This window comes from Dama dama, chromosome 13, assembly GCF_033118175.1.
Source record: "Dama dama isolate Ldn47 chromosome 13, ASM3311817v1, whole genome shotgun sequence".
Lineage (NCBI taxonomy): Eukaryota > Metazoa > Chordata > Mammalia > Artiodactyla > Cervidae > Dama > Dama dama.
The window spans coordinates 53495544-53516273 of NC_083693.1; the positions used below are offsets into that span (position 1 = coordinate 53495544).

Below are 20730 nucleotides of genomic sequence, written 5' to 3' on the forward strand. Positions count from 1 at the left end.
GAACGCCAGCAAGCCAGATCCAGGCTAGATATACAGGTGCCCAAACTAACGAGACACTTCAATACGCGATCACTCAGAGAGGCAAATCACTACTCGAGGCCCCGGAAAAGCTTTTTTGCTCTTGCTATAATCAATTCATTCTCCAGATGAAAGCTCTAAACCGCCACAAGCCGAACCTCACCTGCTATCTTCTAGCCGCCCACACGTGGGGCTGGCGCAAGCTCAAGTCGAAGAACCCGCTCTGCCCCACCCCCACCAGAGGCGGGGCCTTGGAGCTCTCCCCGCGCGGGGGTCTTAATCTCGGTGCGCAAGAGCGGAAGAGCCCCGCCGATGCCCCGGAAGCAGTCGTACCAACTTCCGCAGGGGCTTGTACGCCTGGTGCAGGAGCTAGGAGGCCCGAGATTGTGCTTGGAATAGTGGTGCACCATGTCCCGGGGTTCCAGCGCTGGTTTTGACCGACACATTACCATTTTTTCTCCCGAGGGACGGCTCTACCAAGTAGGTGAGTGAATCGCGTCTGCCTTTGGTCGACTCGAATTGCTCTGTCATGGTACGGCCTGCAGCAGGAAGACGCGGCCGGAGTTTAGTCCCGGGCTGAAGCGTGGCCGGAGCTGGGACTGGAAGAGGGCCGAGTCCATGTGGAAGTCCCTTGATGTTCCCACCGCTATCCTTAGGCTGGGATGGGAGCCTGAAGGCGGAAGGTCTCGGGCTGTCCGGGGCATGCGTCCTCATTGCCTGGACACTATAAAGAGTTACAGGAAGGTAGGGCTGTTTAGCCTGAATGGGCCCAACGTCTGTAGCCATCTAAAGGGTAATTGGTTCCTTAACCTTCCAGTGAAAACGTTTCCTGTTCGTTTTCCTTTGTTTGCAGTATAGACTTCCTGGTCCTGTGGTTAATTACACGTAGACTTTCAGAACCTCTGTGTGTCAGACGTTGTGCTGGTCCTAGGGGATGCAAAGATGTCACACCTTCACTTACACTGACGCTCGCGGCTTAAAGGGAGTAACATACGTAAACAAATGGATAAAAAGCGCCAAATAACTGGAGTTCAGGACATCCGTGGAAAACTGGTAGACGGGATGAGTGGGCCGTCAGCTCTAGAGCTGCTCTTGAAACTAACATCCTGTCTTAACCCACGTCTGATTGGGTGCTACTGTAATTTAAAAGTTGGTTCTGAATTGTAGGTGAGGTATAGTGAAATAGCTGTTTCCTGAAGGACAGCTTCACTGGAAATAAACCCTAAAGTGGTTAGAGTTATTCAGTATAGCAGTACATTTTGGTGGATCAAAAAGGTGTCAGGGTTTAGGCTGTGACTGGAGGAGTCAGTATTCGGAGAACCTGGTTTACAACTGGCCGGTGATGGTTTTCTTTTTGAGTGAATTTAGCACCTCAGTGCCTTGGTGAGGTCAGTGATCGTCTGTGCTTAGAAATCATAAGGAGGGAGTTGGCCTGTAAATGAGGTTCTCTTGTAAGTGTAAATGTTAGAAATGAAGATAACTTGGAATGAAACCAAATTACTGTATGGCTACATACTGGATATAATGTAGCAAGAAACAACATCATATAGGGTAATTCGTGAACCCTTTTAACTCTTCCCAGTTGAAAAATAGGATAGCTAAGATGAAACAGAGATGATAACCGTATCTTCAAGGAAGTTTCATTTTAAAAGTTTCATTCCTGAGTTTTAAAGACTTCTGTATTGGCTGTGCTTTGAATGTTCTATTTCATGATTTTTAATATGTGAACAGGGAAAGTCACTTAAACCTAGACTTTTGTATACTATATTGTAAAGTCCAGCAATAGGCTCTAATGCTTCCCAGATTTGGTGAGTTGAAGGTCTGAATATAGTGTCATTTTAATAGTTTAAAAAGACTTGGAATAGAGCATGCAGTTCAGAACAGGTTAAATATCTAGACAGAATAACTTTAAGGTTTGTGTGGTTTAATAACACACTCCCTCTGCTACTCAGGGCACTGATTAGACATTGCTAGGAAAGGGAAAGTGAAAGAATAGTATGATTAAGCAGTATAGTGGTGAAGAGTTCAGGCCCTGGAGCCCTAACTGGATTCAAATTCCTGCTCTGCTTCATAGATAGTGCTCACCTGGGCAAGTGATACAACTTTAGCCTTAGTTTCTTTTTCAAAGTTGGCCTGATAATTCCTCCCTTTTGTGGTGGTTTTGAGGATTAAATAAAGTAATATATGTATAGTGCTTAGCACAGCATTAAGTTCTCAGTAAATGTTATTTTTTGTTGGATTCTTTGGCTTGCTTTTTTTTTTTGGTCTGTTAGATTAGTAGCTCTGTAGACATGGACTGTTTCTTTTATGGCCCATCCATGCTTGATTCTCTAATGAAATATACGTATATTGTCACAATGTTGTGAATATTGTTGGTTAGTTTCTAAACTTTAGAATCTGCCAAAGACAAAACACGTAAGACAGACTGCAAATTGTTAACAGTGACAGTGGAAAACTAGTAGAAGAAAAATGGGGAGATGACAAGGGAATGGAAAGGTTAATGGAAAGGATTAAGGATGTTCCTCATCTTCTATAGTTGGGATTCAAAAGATATATATGGTCTGAAGTTGCTAAGTTTAAAAAAATACAGGTATAATTTTAAAGTTATAATATTAATTATAATTATAAACAAACTGTTGATGATATTTGTTCTCAAGGAGTAGGGGAATTTTTTATTTTTACCTGTACACTTTAATAATTGTTGAAAATTTTCTCTTAATGTGTTCAAGAGGGGGTGTGTGTGTGTGTAAACTGTAGAGCTATATAGAGTATTTGGCTTTGAAATCCAACTTCAGTAGTTTCATATGTTATCAATGGGAAATAGGTCCATAAGCCTGGCTACTTTAGAGCCCCTGTCTTCTGCCTTTTTGCTGGATATGTCTGGCGAGGGAGATGGGATCAGTTCCTTGAATTTGCCTCCCAGGTGAAGTGAGCGCTGCCTGGTTGTTCCTGAGAAGGGAGCATGCTGATAAGAAACAGGAAAGAAATGGACTGCTAGAGAATGACTGGAGAGGATGGTTTTCTGATCTAGAAAGTGATAGTATGTATTGAAGCCGGGATTCCTGGGGAGTCCTAACTCCACACCAACTAGAGGAAGTATAGAATTTTACATATAGTACATATGTAAAATATAATCCCATTTACCTTATAGGTTTCTAAGGATTTAATTTAATTTACATAGATGTAAAGTACTTAGTGTCTGTCACATAGTATTAATAAGCAGTCAGTAAATGTTTCTGTGAGGAATGCTGTTAAAATCCCTCACAGAAACATGACTGATAAAAATGGACGTTTTTTCATCTCAGGAGTTTCGCAAGTAAATGCACTGAGACTTACTGTTTACCTCTTTTGCTGTTTAAAAAAAAAAAAAATTCTTGTTTTGGGGACTTCCCTGGTGATTCAGTAGCTTAGACTCCGTGCTCCCAATGCTGGGGGTCTGGGTTCAATCCCTGGTCAAGGAACTACATCCCGCATGCCGCTACTAAGAGTCTGCATGCCTCAACTAAAAGAGCCTGTGTACCGCAACGAAGATAGGAGATCCTAGGTGCCACAACCCAGACTCGGCACAGCCAAAAAATAACAATAATCATAAGAATTCTCGTTTTAAAGTAGTGTTTCTCAACCCAGACTTCTCGTGCCCTCCTTGGATCTGATTTGAAATTGAATGTGTACCATGTATACATACATACATATATATGTGTATATATATATTTGTAAATACATATTAAAAGTATAGAAAAAAGTTATGAGATCAAAGTCTGCTATGTTTTCAACCTCATATCTGCCCCACACACACATACTTCTCCCCACACACACACCACCAATATTTTTAATGATCCCACCTGCTTGAAAAATCACCATTTTGAGGAATGTAATATTAGGAGGCACTGTGAAATGAGATGCACTTCCTGCTTGAGTTTAAAGGTTAGGGAAAGACAGAATGGCAGTTTCAAAAAAATCTTAACAGTAAGATTCTAGTAGTACAGCATTCAAATTGGGTGTTGACATGTCATGCAGAATACCTGCCTTGTCCTAGTAGAACACCTCTTATTTTTTTTGATAACCAAACTTCAAAGAATGTAGGAGCCATATTTTTCCAGCCAGTGTTTATATGGGGAAAAATATTTTCCAGAATTCAGCACAGGTTTTTGTTCGTTTTTAAACAACATCTATTTATTTTCTCCCAGTTTTGTAAGTTAGCAGTCTGGTAGGCTTAGGGTCACACAGGCTGAAAATCACAAGGAGGCTGCATTCTTTTTTTTAATTTAAGTTTAGATTTGTCTTTTACTGAGGTAACATTGGCTTATAACATTATGTAAGTTTGTGTGTGCAACATACTACATCATGATCACCACCAAAAATTTAGTTTCCATCTCAGTACAGCGTTTTAGACAAAATTATGGGTGAAAAAATCTTGACTTACATTCCTTTATTTATCAGAATTTTAGAATCACCTGTAGATGCTTCGCAATGAGTGCCCATAAATGGGACGTGCATCTCTGCTGTTGGTAGCAACACACGAGCAGCTCCTATTGTGAGCCACTCTCAGACATTGTGTTTGACCTGAACATTTTGTCACAGTACCTTTTATATTTAGCCCTTGTTTTTTCCTAGTGTTATACAAGTGAGTCCTGGAAAAGTTGGAAAGTGTTGGGAAAAATTGTAGGGGAGGAAGCAAAATGTATAAAAGATTACTGTGGAAAGAGGTCTCTATATACAGACAACTGTTTATTAACTATTTTATTTATAATCAAGGATGCAGTTTTCATTCTAACCTAATCGTTTGTTGCTAGATTGAGCCCTCTGAAACTGCTGGTGTTTGACTGCTTTTTACCTGTAAAACTAGCTCTTTCATGTGGTTCAGCCTAAGATATATATATATATAAATAACCTAATACATATATATATACACACATATATATTGGTAACTTATTATGTATTTAAATAAAAATTAAGAAATTGTAACTAAATTGTATTTAAATAAAAATTAAGAAATTGAGGACTTGAGATGAACTATAATCCATTATAATTTTTCCTATTTAAAAAATAAGAAATGGACTGAAATGGGCTATCAGTTCTTTTCTTGCATAATCTTGGACATTCAGAAGCAGATTACTTAGATTAACATAACAGTGTTTGCTCGTTTTGTTAGTTTCTGAAATTTATCCAAAAAGCAAAATTTTTAGTGATGGAAGTAAAGTGTTTAGTTACTGTTTCTGACATTTGAATTCCGACTCAAAACTAAATATGCCTTTTAAATACTGCCTATAAACTTCTGTTTTTTAATTGGCCTTCATGCTCCCGTCTGCTGTAAACTGTGATATTCCTTTTACCCTACCAGTGTTTCTTTTTAATTACTGTCTCTAGAGTCTTAACTTGAGTGTTTCCATTTTTATAGAAATTACTATTAATATATTTTATGGTGGTGTTATTTTTTTAAAAAATTTAAATTGTCATATAGTTGATGTACAGTATTATATAAGTTTAAGTGTGCAACATAGTGATTCACAACTTTTACAGGTTACACCCCATTTATAGTTACTGTGAAATATTGGCTACATTCCCTGTGCTGTACAGCGTGTGTCTTTGTAGCTTATCTTATGCTGGTGGTAGTGTTATAACGGGGATTCATTTACACAAAATCTTACTGAAAATTACACTGTAATATGGGAGAAGGCGGTGGCAACCCACTCCAGTACTCTTGCCTGGAAAATCCCATGGACGGAGGAGCCTGGTAGGCTGCAGTCCCTGGGGTCGCTGAGAGTCGGACATGGCTGAGCGACTTCACTTTCCCTTTTCACTTTCATGCATTGGAGAAGGAAATGGCAACCCACTCCAGTGTTCTTGTCTGGAGAATCCCAGGGACAGGGGAGCCTGGTGGGCTGCCGTCTATGGGGTCGCACAGAGTCGGACACGACTAAAGCGACTTAGCAGCAGCAGCAGCCGCATGGTAAGTAACAAAATATTGGTGCTGAGAAGGGTACTTTAGGAAGTGACACTGACAGAGAGCCAGGAATGTTTCCTTCGAGGAGATCCGTTGATCTACATGAAGGTTAGGTTAGAAGGAAACTTAGGGAGACCTGTGTATTGGTCAGTCAGGTGTAGCTGGAGCAGACAGTGACAACTGGAAAAAGATTGTAGCAAAATGTTGAAAAGATTTGGATGTCATGCTACAGTTTGGACTTTGTCCCATGGATTTTGGACATAGCTGGTAGAAATCCTTAAGAACAACAAGATTATTAAGTAAGATAGCAGAAGAGTTGGGTATAGAATTAGAATTAAGAGTAGAAGGGACAGATGACAGGAAGACCATTTTGGAGAGGGTTGTCCCAGTGATCGATAGAAACAAAAATAGGTGGAATAGTACAATGACACATGTATTCATAACCCAGCTTTAATGGCTGTCCGCATTTGTCAGTCTCGTTTTCTCAAACACTTATCCCTCTCTGCTGGAGTATTTTATTTTTTTCTGCTGGAGTATTTTAAAGCAAATCCTAGATACAAGAGTAGACATTTCTCTGATAAGAGGAAAGTGAAGAGTCAAGAATGGTACCCAGGTTTGTAGCTTGAAAACCTGAGTAGTTAGTAATCTGAGATAACTATAAGAAACAGGTTTGCAGAGATAACTGCGTGTGTGCTCAGTCCGACTCTTTGTGACCCCATGGACTGCAGCCCACCAGGCTCCTCTGACCATGGCATTTCCCAGGCAAGAACACTGAAGTGGGTTGCCATTTCTTTCACCAGGGGATCTTCCTGACCCAGAGGTCATACCCGAGTCTTCTGCATCGGCAGGGGGAATTCTTCACCACGGCACCACCTGGGAAGCCCAAGAGGTGTTTAATTTCAGCCATGACTGTGGGAGAAATGGGCATTTACAAATATAAGTTCAGAGCTAAAGATGTCAGTTAATAGTGATTATATAGGATAAATCACCCAGTGATAGGGAGAAGTGATAGAATCCTTAGGGATACCAGTATTTAAGGAGCCAGCTAAAGAGATGGAAGCAGTGAAGGAGACTGAAAAGTTGGTGATGAATAGCAGGAATTGTTTTGGGGGGCCCCGCATCTCATGGGATCCTAGTTTCCTAACCAGGCATCGAACCTGAGCCCCCTATTGTGAAAGTGTGGAGTCTCAACTGCTAGACCACCAGGCAAGTTTAGGAATGATATTCTTAACTAAGAACTTTAAAAATTCAGTTTCTCAGTTGCACTAGCCATATTTCAGGTGCTCAGTAGCCACGTGTGGCTATTGCCTATTATATTGGGTCGTGCAAATATACAACAGTTCCTTCATCACAGAAAGTTCTATTGGAAGCAGTAGTCTATATAGACAGGGAGAGAGGACTAGGACCCCTTTAATGGATCTTTGCTAATTTATAGGCACATTCTCTGTTGAGAAACATTTTTTATATGTAAAAAAAAAATTTTATATTTTGTGGGACCAAATTTTATTATGTGGTGAGAGCCATAGCTCTTTTCCTTTGTGGCGTTTTATCTTTTGCATTATTTAAGCAGAACAGGTAAGTAATGCACATGAGTGAAACCAGCTGGTGAGGCAGGAGGAGGAATGATGGGAACTGTGAAAAACTGCAGAACACATGTCAGCCCTAAATGATTTGCTCTGCTGGACAGTTGCTGTGAGGGTCAAATGATACCAGAATTTTTTTCTAAGAAAAAAATAATCCTGCTTTCATTTTATCAGACTTTTAGTTAATGATAATTATCCTAGAAAACTGTGTATTCTAAACCAATTTGAGTAAGCTGGATTGGATCCATGGCCAACCTTTGACTTAGTGTCTACTGGTTGCAAATGTAATTTTAAAGCTCTTTGGTTCCTACTTTCTTTGACTATCCAGTCTGGTGGTGGAGGGGGAGATAACACAGTTGAAAATGCTAAAATTACTAGTGAAATAGGAAATGCTATGGGAATTCAGAGAAAGGGTTGAAGAATCCCTTCTAGGATAATCAGAGAAAGTATCCATGGGAAATAGAGGACACTTGAGGGGAAGGACAGGCTTTAGCTAGGTGAAAATAAGAATGATGGGGCAGTCCAGAGAGGACTTGAAAAAGCAAAAAGTACATTGTAAGAGGAGAGATGGTAAAAATTGCAAACGAATAACCCTCTATATCCATAGACAGGCTTCCCACGTGACTCAGTGATAAAGAATCTGCCTCCCAGTACCAGAGATGCTGGTTCAGTCCCTGAGTTGGGACGATCCCCTGGAGAAGGAAATGGCAACCCATTCCAGTATTCTTGCCTGGGAAATGTCATGAACAGAGGTGTCTGGCAGGCTACAGTCCATGGGGCTGCAAAAGAACCAGACACGACTTAGTAACTAAACAATAACACCCATAGATGGAATATTTTTTAGGCCAAAACTGTGTTCTGAACAATCATGAGGTAACAGCTGGCAATTGAAAATGTATGGAAATTGAGATCAAGGATAGTGACCCAGATATACATCTGTATAGAAAAGCTTGTTCCTAATATTTATCTCTGTAATATCTATAGTGATAATCATTTTATTACTGATAACTGGTCATTTGTATTCTCTCATTTTCTAGATTAGTAAGGCTAGAGGTTTTTATTAGTTTCCTGTGGCTGCTGTAACAAATTACTACAAATCTGGTTGCTTAAAACAACAGAAATTTATTCTCTCACAGTTGTGGAAGCCAGAAGTCTAAAATCTGTATCATTGGACCAAGATGAGAGTGTCAAGCAGGGCCATTCTGTCTCTGGAGGCTCTAGGGAAGAATGCTTCCCTCGTCTTGTCCACTTCAAGAGGCTACCAGCATTTCTTGGCTTGTGCCTCCTCCATCCCTCAAATCTTCAAGACCGGCCTTTGCAAATCTCTCTGCTTCTCCTTCATAGCACCTTCTTCTCTCTGTGTGTTAAATTTCCATCTGTCTCTCTTAATAAGGATACATAGGAATGCATTTAGGGACCATCAGAATAATCTGCCCCATCTCAAGATTAACTTAATCATGTATGTAGAGAGTTTTTTGCGGGGAAAGGAGCTATACATGGTAATGTTTGCAGGTTCTAGGTATTAGTACATGGATATCATTTGGGGACTGTTTTTCAATATACCAAAGGGTTTATAATTTTGGTTTATTTTTCAAACAATCAATTTTTGACTTTGCTCATATCCTCTTTTATGTCTGTTTCATTGATTTCTGATCTTTATTATTTCTTTTTTCTAATTTGGTTTTATTTTGCCTTTTTCTAGCTTCTTAAAGTAGAAACTTAAGTTTGCAGTGTAGAGCTGGGGGCCTTAGCCGCTTTCTGACTGACTGTTCACCAGAGGCCACCAGTGGTTCTTGCCACGGAGCCCCTTCCCAGTTCAGCAGGAAGAAGGTCTAGAGTGAGTCCGCTAGCAAGATAGTCTTATGTAATGTAATCAGGAAGGCGCCATTCCATCACCTTTGAATATTCAGTTAAAAGGGAGTTAGAGATTTTGCCCATACTCAGGAGAGGGGATTACACAGAGATGTGAACACCAGGAGGCAGGTATTGTTGAGGGGAGGCCGCCTTAGGATCCGTCCACCATAGCAGTAAAATTCCTTCTGAACACTTGCAGCTGCATCCTGCAAGTTTTGTTACATTTTAACCATTACTATTCAGTTCAAAATATTTTAAAATTTCCTTTGTAATTACTTCTTTGACCTATGGATTATTTAGAAGTATGGTTTTAAATTTTCAAATTTAAAAATTTTCCAAAATATAGGATTTCTAGCACTTTGCAATACCATTCATTTCCCCTTTGTGTCCACTCCATCCTAGGCTAATCAACTTTTTTCATCCATTTTGTAAAGTGTGTCTCCAGTTGTCAGCATATATTTGAGTCTTGCTTATATATCCATTCTAACAGTTTATGCTTTTCATTGGAGTATTTCATCTATTAACATTTAATGCAACTGTTAACATGGTTAGATTTCTTTTTTTGACATGGTTAGATTTTAACTTACCATTTTATTTATTTTAATCTGTTAGCCTTTTGGCTACATCTTAGCATTTTTTAGTCTTGCTTTAAGGATTATAGTATATATGCTTAACTTCTTCCCATCTTTCTTGGAGTTAATGTTTATCATTTCACAAAAAATATACAAGCCTTAAAACATTGTAAGTCAGCTTACTTCCTTTCCTTCTATAAGTAATACATCTCCATATTTTACAAACTCCATAAATGTTGTAATTTTTGTTATGTATTTTTAAAGAATTAAAGAGAATAAAATAAGTCTTTTATATTTATCCAGATATTTACCACTTTTTGATGTTTCTCATTTCTAAAGATTGGAGTTTTCTTTTGGTACCATTTTCCTTCAGCCCAGAGAACTTCTTTTAGCATTTTTGTTGCAGATCTGAAAGTGTCTGTTTTACTTTCATTCTTGAAGGATGTTTTTGTTGAAAACAGAATTCTGAATTGATGGTTTTTCTTTCCACAATTTAAGGATGTTCCACTATCTTCAGGTGAAATCCATGGAATTTAAATCATTGTTCTCTTGTATATAATTTGTTCTTTTTCTCTGTTCTCAAAGTTTTCTCTGCTTTTGATTTTCAGGAATTTAACTGTAATGAGTCAGGTTTCTTTTTATTTATCCTGCTTGGAGTTTGCTGAATCTTCAATATGGAATTTTATGTCTTCTGCCAAATTTGGAACATTTTAACCATTATTTCTCAAATTTTTGTTTGTTTCTGTTTTGGGTCTCATTCTTTCCTCTCCGGTTAAACATAGTTATACCTGTTTATATTAATCTGCAGACTTGTTTTTTTAAGCCTGTTTTCTCTTGTTTAAAATTGGGTAGTGAATTCCCTGGTGGACCACTGGTTAGGACTCTGTGCTTCCACTGCAGGGGCACGGATTCTATCCCTAGTCCAGGAACTGGACCCCACATGTCATGTAGCAAGACAAAAAACAAAAAGTATACTTTGATTCATTTTTCATACTCTTTGCTGTGTTATCTCCATTCTGCAGTTAAGTCCATTTGGTGAATTTTTAAATTTTAAATTGTATTTTTTAGTTTTGTAATTTCTGCTTGGTTCTTTTTGTACTTTACTGAAATTTCTTACTTCATCTTGAATATTTTTATTATGTCACTGAACATAGTTTTAATAACTTTGCCTGCTAATACAACATCTGGATCATCTCAGGGTTGGCCTCCTTTAAGTAGATCACATTTAACTATGTTTTATTTTCTTTTTTAGTATGTTGAGCAATTCTGAATTATATCCTGGTCATTTATGAATGTTAGGTTGTAAAGACTGGATTTTGTTATGTTCCTCCAAAGAGGGTTAATTTGTTCTAGCAGGCAGTTAGTTGATGGCAGCTTAAATCTCACCTTAATTCTTTTATCCTAGCTACTATGCTTGGAGTCTGTCTTTTGTTATGTGTCGTTATGGAATCAGCCAGAGATTTGGGCAATTAGACATTGAGACTGTCCCTCACTGCCTCTCTCCTTTCTCTCCCTCATTCTCCAGCAGCTGTGATACTCCCCAAAGCTGTTCTCTAGCTCTTCAGGTCAAAAGGACTGAATTTTCTGTGGGTGTTTAGCCCAGACTGGGGCCTGCAGGCAAGCTGTAAGTCATGAAAAGGGGAGTCACCCTACTCCATTCCCTTCTTCAGGCACTGACTCCCTCTCTAGAATCTGTACTTTTGGCCTCCCTCTGGTATCTTGGGCAGTTATTGTTTTGGCTAGAGTTTATAGTTTGTCTGTGGAGGATTGATCTGGTACAGGCTTTTTTGACCATGTGAGAAACAGAACTGAGAAGCATTATGAAACATATTTTAGAAATTATTTGTGGTATAATGAGATGGTAAAAACAAGTTATTATAATTTGATAAAGGATTTTTATCACAGCTCCTATTAAAGGAAATTCTTTGGTGTCATAGGTAATATTTTCCTTAGATGAGCCTCATCACCAGTGGCTTTTTGAACCAAATGAGACCAGGCCTCAGACCTGGTATGCAGAGTAATACTTGACAGAATTTTGAAAGCATTTATTATGTGTCAGATGTAAATAATAACTGGAGTAGTGAGTGATTTTTTTCTTCTATATTTCCTCTGTATTTTCTACAGTGAGCATATATTAAATTGTGTTGCAGTTTTCCTGATTATGAAATATGTTTTTAGTAAGTTTAAATATTACATAAATAAATAACATTGAAAGGGATAGTCTCATCTGTAATTCTTCTCTCCATAGGCATTCTCAGCTAAACCATGTGGTACCAAAGTAGTTTGTTTTTATAAATCACTTTGATCAGCTGCTTTAACCTGGGAGTGGTTTGACAGCAACTAGAGAAGTGCACAGGAGAAGGAAACGGCAACCCACTCCAGTGTTCTTGCCTGGAGAATCCCAGGGATGGTGGAGCCTGGTGGGCTGCCGTCTATGGGGTCACACAGAGTCGGACACGACTGACGCGACTTAGCAGCAGCAGCAGAGAAGTGTACAAGCTGAAGTTTGTTGTAGATAAACTAGAATCCTATAGTGTAGGTAACATGAAAGTTGCAAAAAACATAATCCAGAAATTTTCAGCTTGGTAGAGGGGGTAGAAAAGAGTAATCTAACAGCGATTAAAGCTGCATACAATCCATTAGTTATTGACCGAAAGTTAACAGAAATAATAAATCTTGAGAAAATGTAGAGCACCTAAATTTGACCCAGGAAAACCAGACGTGGTAGGAATAATGGCTATAAAACAGATTTTTTCAAATGATAAAACAATTGATAAAGATTTGATGTGATAAAAATTGTTTACTGGAAATTTGGTATTTGCACCTGATGAAAATGATCAAAATGAAAAGAAATACAGTTGGTTTAATCATGGTTTATTATTATTTTGACTTTGCATATCTTAGATGGCATTCCATGTTAGTTTATCAACCTGTTTATTTTTAATGACTGTTTATTACTCAGTTGCATGGATCTATGGTCATTGATTTCACGTTTTAAAAAAACTGTTCTATTTTCCAGAATATGCTTTTAAGGCTATTAACCAGGGTGGCCTTACATCAGTAGCTGTCAGAGGGAAAGACTGTGCAGTGATTGTCACACAGAAGAAAGTGCCTGTAAGTAGTACTGCCCAGATGGCAGTTGTTGCAGAATGCAGTGTGAGATGTGCAAGGGTCTATTATTATCTGTATGTGTTCATGTTATTTTTATAAGCATAATGGCATTTCTAGGTCTCTTGTCTTCAGGTACACACTTAGGTGAGCTGGAGTTCTTGCCCACAGAAAACATACCATCTTAAAAAGGAAAACAGAGTAGTGCCCACACCTCCATTTTTTATTGGTTTTAACTGTAAAATGAGCAGAAGACATTTATAGTTCATTGTTATAATTCCATAATGTTTTTTTTATCACTACACAGAGACCTGTGATTTTTTTTTTTTTTTTAATTATCTTGATTTGTTCTTTAGGACAAATTACTGGATTCCAGCACAGTGACTCACTTATTCAAGATAACTGAAAACATTGGCTGTGTGATGACAGGAATGACAGGTGACTGGCTTGATACTTACTTAGATTTGTTATTTTCTTCAGTTTATTTTTAATTTTAAAAGGCCTCCCTTAATATCTGATTTGCGATCTTCCAAGGCTACTATCAATCCTCAGAGTATTGTGTGCTTTTTTGAAACCATAAGTCTAATAGAATTAGATATCTATGCTACTGTCAGGGAAACTGAGTGAGGGCCCTCTCAAAAATGATTTATTTCATCTGTGAAATGGTTTATTAATTTATTTCATCTATGATATGGTTAGTAATTTAAGGGGACATAAGTCAGTATATCTCAAACCTGGTGATAGTGACACTGGTTAGAAGTAGGTGACAATTGTGAGACTAACTTTAGGTTTCTGTTTTCTGAAATCAAGGGAACATTCAAGCCTGCAAAAGATGGAGAGAAACATTATTCTTTCTCCTTATACCTTGTTCTTTGGGAGGTTATTAGACACTTTTAGAAATTATTGTGATGGCTGATAAAGAAGAGTTCAGCATAAAAGCAGAGCTGTGTGTAGGACTTCGTCTTTTACATTTTTCCCTTTTTTGTCACATACTTATTGCTCAGCCATTCACTGTATGTTGATGGGAGAGAAAAACCACTGTGCACTACTGCTGCTTTCCTTAAGTCATAATGAGGTACATGTATATGTTGGGACAGTTACCTGACTTTGAGGTTCATTCTTTCCTTCCAATGAAATAAACCTTTGTTTCTTATGCTCTAAGCTGACAGTAGATCCCAGGTACAGAGGGCACGCTATGAGGCAGCTAATTGGAAATACAAGTATGGTTACGAAATTCCCGTGGACATGCTGTGTAAAAGAATTGCTGATATTTCTCAGGTCTACACACAGAATGCTGAAATGAGGCCTCTTGGTTGTTGTAAGTATGCAAAGAAGTCTCCCAAATAATTAATGAATTCAGATTGTTTTTTAGAGAACATGCATTAAGAAAGTTATTTCAGTAAGACTTGGGTTTTGGACATGTGGTTTGGAAAATTATGAAAGGTGGAAAAAATCTTTATCATAAATAGACGTTGGAAGGATAGGTTTCACAGCAGTATTTTAGGCACTACCTTTAAACATGAGACGCTATTAGACTTTTGTAGTGGAGATTCCACTGCAACTCCAGATTACTAGTTCAATGAAAATGCCTAAATTAGGCATCTTAACATTGTAGTTGTTTCTTTTGACCACCCTAAAGATTCAGGCTCGCACACATATGCCTGTGATTCATATACTTTATATTTTGTATACTTTTATATATTTTATATACTTTATATTCATATAAAGAAGAATAAATTTCTTCTTTTAAAAAACAAGTAAAGTTTTACTGGAAGAGAAATAAGATTTACTGATTTAAACTTAATGGAATAAGTTAGCCTGGAAAATTCAACATGTCTGTTTCAGACAGCATGTCATTTATTTATGAAAATTAAAGCAGTCAGTGTAATGATTTTTCTTTAGCGCCTGACCCTGTTTTTGACGTATTACTTAAAAAGTCTCCCTTGATTTCTTCAGTGATACTCTTCTCCTCTGCCTCCTCACTTTCCTTAGTTTATCCTCGTCTGCTGGCCCCTTACATGTTGTTCATCAGGTTTCTCTTTGTTTTGTCTGGGTAATCTCGCCAGCTTGCATGGCTCTGTTTACTGTCTCATCTGTATGTGAGTCACTCCCTCGTTAGCTCTATCCCAGTCCCTTCCTTCATGCCCCACAGAACTTAAAACGTGACATCACTGCTGTCTCCCTGCTCTCACCCTCAGCTTTTTGCTACCCCTCCTCACCTGCCCTGGTCTTCTGTTAGTCAGGCTGTCTGGCCCTCCCACCTCCTGTGCCTCTGCCACCTATTTTACCACCTTCCTCCCTTCTCTCCTAGACTGTTCCATATTGCTACCTGAGTTGTCATCCTAGTTTTGTTGTTTGTTGTTAATATGATGTGCAGGGTCCCTTACAGTTTATTCCCAAGTTGCCTCTTTCTTGTGCTGCATTTCTCTTTCTCCTGAAGCTGCTGTAATACATGGATCTTTTCCTGGGTGTGTCCTGACCTTTTGTGTTCCTTTTGCCTTGATTGCCCTTCCTTTCCTTATCATGTGTTAAACCCTGCTCATCTGGAGTAAGGAAGTGTTAACTACCCCACCCAGGCAGTAAGTGGGTATCTCTTTTGTGGTGTCCTTGGTACTGTCTATTGTATGTTAAGTATAAAATGTAAAGAAATGTTATGGATAACATAAGACACTATATTAAAAAGGTTCAGATGGGGTTAAGCCCGTCTTTAAATACTTTTGTTACCTGTTCTGCTGCGTAGAGAGAAGTTTGGCGGTGGTGTTTATCTTAATTGTATGTCATTAATAACATACTTAGAAGTTAGGTGTACAGAATTTAGAATTTGGTTTATACTGACTAGTACAGGAATACTGTTGATATGTCAACAGTAACAAAGAGGGGCATTATAGAGGTGAGCAACTAGTCCCTAGGTTTATTTCACTTAGTGCCAGCATTCCCAAGGTGAGTTCCATACACTTTCAGTTCTCTGGAACCTTGATAGGTAGTTCCTAAATTAAAAAAAAAAGTATTCTGTGGTCAAGTAAATTTAAGAACTACTGAGGTAAAGTAGATCAGCTTACAGCAGAAGATTTTAGAACACTTAATATACTTTTGTATATTTTCTAAAAATAGTATGTGAAAAGTCTGTTTTCCAAATTTATCTGACCAGTTAACATTTTGAGGGGTTGGGGTTCAGAGGAACATGCTTTAGGTAATAGCAGGGATTAGAAGGTTGTTTGTATACTACATTTGTTATCATTCAGACCTTTTAAAAATCTGTGATAAAACCTTTTGCAAAGTGGAGATTTATTACCTAATTTATCTATAGTGATAAACTATGTTTTGTTACTAGGTTTCTTAAAGCAAAACGTTTTTTTTTAATTTTTTGAAGAATTCTGAAATTGGCTAACTTGATTTTGTTTGCTTTCATGAGTTGCCTTTTCTATATAACATCATTTAATTTCCACATTTATTGAGCACTTACTATCTGTCACACATTAAAAAACCTGTTCTCAGGAATTTTATATATATATGTATATATCCTAAAATAGCCAGAGTAATGAATAACAGTAATGTTGTCACAGTAATGTGACAACACCAAGAGAGATGAAATCTGGTTGTATGAAGCTTTAAGATATTTAATGAGGGTCTTTCTTTCTGTTTAGGCATGATTTTAATTGGTATAGATGAAGAACAAGGCCCTCAGGTGTACAAGTGTGATCCTGCAGGTTACTATTGTGGGTTTAAAGCAACTGCTGCAGGAGTTAAACAAACTGAGTCAACCAGCTTCCTTGAAAAAAAAGTAAAGAAGAAATTTGATTGGACCTTTGAACAGACAGTGGAAGTAAGTTAACTGAAAGGAGCTGACCTTTTTTTTAATGCTATATAGAATAATGAAGATCGTTGCATAGTTGACAATCTTTATAAGCTATTCCTGGGATATTCATGATATCTAAGTTTGTTGGGTTAATAGTAAAATTGGTGTCACATGGGAACAATGAGGACTGCTTTATTCATCTAATTCTCTGTCTCATACTGTAGTTGAGACTGCTCTCAGCAAGACACATAAAATGGGAAAATATAACTGAGAATCAAGTCAAGACCAGGCCAAAAACCTGCATGGTTGCGATGCAAATTAGACTTAAGCTAACTGGAGGCAGAAGTGAGAAAGTTGAGTCAGTAATGTTGCTCTTATGGTCCTAAAGGAAAAGCAGTCACACCCCAAATTTTCAGGGAAGCAGATCTCTTCATAGTAAAGTAGTATGCTCACAGGAGGACTTGACAGAGAGATTATAACTGGAATGCCTAGAGTCAGCGTTAAGCAGTATTCTTGAGGGGATTGTTGGTTATGATTGAAAAGTTTTAAATTGACAGGACAAGCCAAAATTCTTATACAAGTGCTTAGTAACCTTAGACTAAAGAAGCTTCTTGTGTATTGCCAAGAAGTTAAAAACAAAATTTTAATAAATTGTTGAAAAGAAGGTCTGGGATACAGCAATTCTGAAGACTAACATGATTTTGATGAACAAGAAAGGAAAAATTACCATCTAATACTTTTATATTTAGTTGGCAGTATTATCATATACTAACAGGAAATGTGAATCTCTTATGTGGGAGGTACTGTTTAAATGTCTCTTAAGGTTTTTTTTTAATTGCAATTCATAGTTACGTGAATTAATCACATCACATACAAAGCCACTTAAAACATTCTTAAAGTGTTATCACTGTAAATTCCTTTTAAGAAGGCTGTATTCATCTTTATCCTCTCTGCCTCTCACTCCAAGTGCTGAGCATATTGTCTGGCATGTAGTGATCATCAGGTAAACAGACTGTTTTGTCTTAATCACCCTATTTTTCTTGTGAGACACCTTTCATTTATAGTTCAACTTGGTATAAAAAAGTTTCTTGTTACTGGCAGGCAACATCTTAGAATTAAGCAATCTGTGTGGCTGTTGAACTACCACCTCAAAAATGAATAGCTTGTGGTTAATTCATGAGTTGAATAAGATTAGGATGAGAAAAATCTTGGAATCTCTGAAAAATTCTATATTATTTTAAATATTGATACTTTTTTTCAGACTGCGATTACATGCCTGTCTACTGTTCTATCAATTGATTTCAAACCTTCAGAAATAGAAGTTGGAGTAGTTACAGTCGAAAATCCTAAATTCAGGTGAGTTTTATTGTTGGCTAGGTACTTAAAGAAGTTTGCCAAGTGATAAATTCTAGTGTAAAAAGGCGGAAGTGTGTTGGTTCATTCGCGCCCTGTAACTTGAAGAAAAAACACTTTTTTGGACTAGAGTTAGGTTTTTTCCCCAGCACCTGAGAGATCTGTTTTTGTTGTTATTGTCGTTTATTTTATTATGTCTTTAACTGTGTCAGGTCTTGGTTGCAGCACGCAGCATCTTTGCTGCACACTCTGGTTGTGTGTGGGCTCCAGAGCTCACAGGCTCAGTAGTTGTGGCGCACAGGCTTAGTTGCTCCGCACCTGTGGGATTTAGTTCCCGCATCAGGAATTGGACCTGCGTCCCCTTGCATTGCAAGGTGCATTCTTAACCACTGGACCACCAGCGAGGTCCTGAGAGGTCTGTTTTAAAACTTATTGGATGTCTCCTTAAAACAAACATAACTACTTTGTTCCTCATTTTATTTATTTCATACCTAATACCAGAGGTGATGTATAATAACCTCCTTCATATAAGGAGTAAAATAAGTATAAGTGTTTTTCTTTTTTTAGCTTAAGGCCAATAGAAATTCAGCTCCAAACTAGTAGTTTTCAGATGGAGCTTTGATTATTTAGTGGTTATTTAAATGGAGCTTTGAAGAACAATATGAAATACTGATGTACATCAGACCCTATCGGGATATCTTTGAAACCCCCAGATTTTGCATACAGCTAATTGAATATGTAATGCTGGACTGGATGCTTGTCTGTTCTTACTCACAGCTTCCATGAGTCAAATCTGTACTGGGTGCTTAACATGTTATCAGCTCACTTAATCCTCCCAGCAAACCTGTGAGGTGGTTTACTTTTACCATGAACCTGGATACTCTTATGAATAGAGAATGTTTCTGTTAAATCACAGATGCAAAGAAGCTGCTGGAAGGCTTGTTAACTGTTACATGTCTTTACTCTTAGGTCAGAATTAAAACATGTCGGGGTTAGGGCTGGGGAACAAAAGTAGTAAACTAAGCTTAACCAGACCTTTCAGAGCTTCATTAGTACATTTTTCTAGTTTGTCCTTTTTGTTGCCTTTAGGTAAGTGACATAAATTTGAAAGATTTAAGAAAAATTTATAGAACTTTTTTAAAAAGCATAATTGGATTTCCCTTTATCCCCGGAGGAAAAGGTTGCCTTTTTTTTCTTTTTTCTTTTGTAAAAAGCAGTAAAATTCCAGCAGGAGCAGTTTCTCTAAAGGACCTCCAGTTAGTTCTTGTTTTCTATTCTGAGACCCTTTATAACCTTTAAAATCTTTATTTTCATCTACTAGTTAAATAAATAAGAAACCAAAAAGCCTATGTCTTCAGAAAACTCTTGTATCATTTATAAATTGTGATAGTATTTAAATAATAAATAGAATATATATTTATTTTTATATATAAATAATAGCTAGATAGTAAGTATTTAAATAATAAGCATAAACAACTGTATAAACTACTTGCATGCATACAAAGCCACTTCAGTTGTGTCTATGCAACCCTGTGGACTGTAGCCTGCAAGGCTCCTACTGTCCATGGGATTCTCCAGGCAAGAACACTGGAGTGGGTTGCCATGCCCTCCTCCAGGGCATTTTCCTAAATCAGGAATCAAGTGGGTTTTGACCTATCAAATTGGGTGATAGGTACACACACAAAAGGTCATCACTATCCTACTTTTGTGTGTGTGTGTGTTTATTTTGCATAATAAAAGGTTTTCAAAAAGTAAATAGTTGTGGGGTTTTTTTCCCTTTGCCTTCCAGGATTCTTACAGAAGCAGAGATTGACGCTCACCTTGTTGCTCTAGCAGAGAGAGACTAGACACTGTAGTTAGTTTACCAAATCTGTGACACCACTTGCCTGTGTGTTTGGTAACAACAGACCAACATTTTGGGGGCCCCTCGATTGTGAAAGGAACTTCTCCCACTCTTGCTGCCACTGAAATGGTTAGGACTCTGTATAAATAAAACCAGTGCTTTTGGAAAATAATCGCGTCCTGTCTTTTTTACCTCCAATTTCAAGTATTAAGTCTTTGGTACGTGCAGACTGTTAAATAAATGTTCACCACCTTCACATGGTAGTTTTTATTCATTTTGTTGAGAGATCCACGTTTCTTTGGCTTAAGGAACTTAATAGCCAGAAATTTAAACTATAGCTTGTATGGCATAATTAATAAATCACAAACTAAAACTCTGGTTTCAAAACTTGCTCTGACTAGTAACTTGGCATGGGAAGCCATCATTTTTACAATTCCTCATTTATTCCTGAACTTGAATTCCAAGTACTGTTGGAGGTTTTAACTATAGTAAAATGATTAGCATTATTGATCTTCAGTAGTTAAGGTACACATTTAATCTATACTCAATAAGAACCAGTATTTTTAAGAACAGAAATTGTAGTTACCTTTGGGAAACAGTAGGGTTAGAAAAGTTGTAGAAAGTGTATTTTCTTTGCTGCCTTAAGATTATTTAAAGAA

The 20730-nt window shown here is 37.7% G+C and overlaps 1 protein-coding gene across 1 annotated transcript; it reads left to right on the plus strand.

Moving 5' to 3' along the window:
- The first annotated feature begins 319 nt into the window (after positions 1 to 319).
- Positions 320 to 20243, plus strand: PSMA6 (proteasome 20S subunit alpha 6). Its single transcript, XM_061159176.1, has 7 exons — positions 320 to 502; positions 12991 to 13085; positions 13436 to 13517; positions 14242 to 14397; positions 16724 to 16902; positions 18137 to 18231; positions 20018 to 20243. Exons 1-7 carry the CDS (start codon positions 427 to 429, stop codon positions 20073 to 20075), a joined length of 741 nt encoding a protein of 246 aa, XP_061015159.1. The 5' UTR covers positions 320 to 426; the 3' UTR covers positions 20076 to 20243.
- Positions 20244 to 20730: the final 487 nt, after the last annotated feature.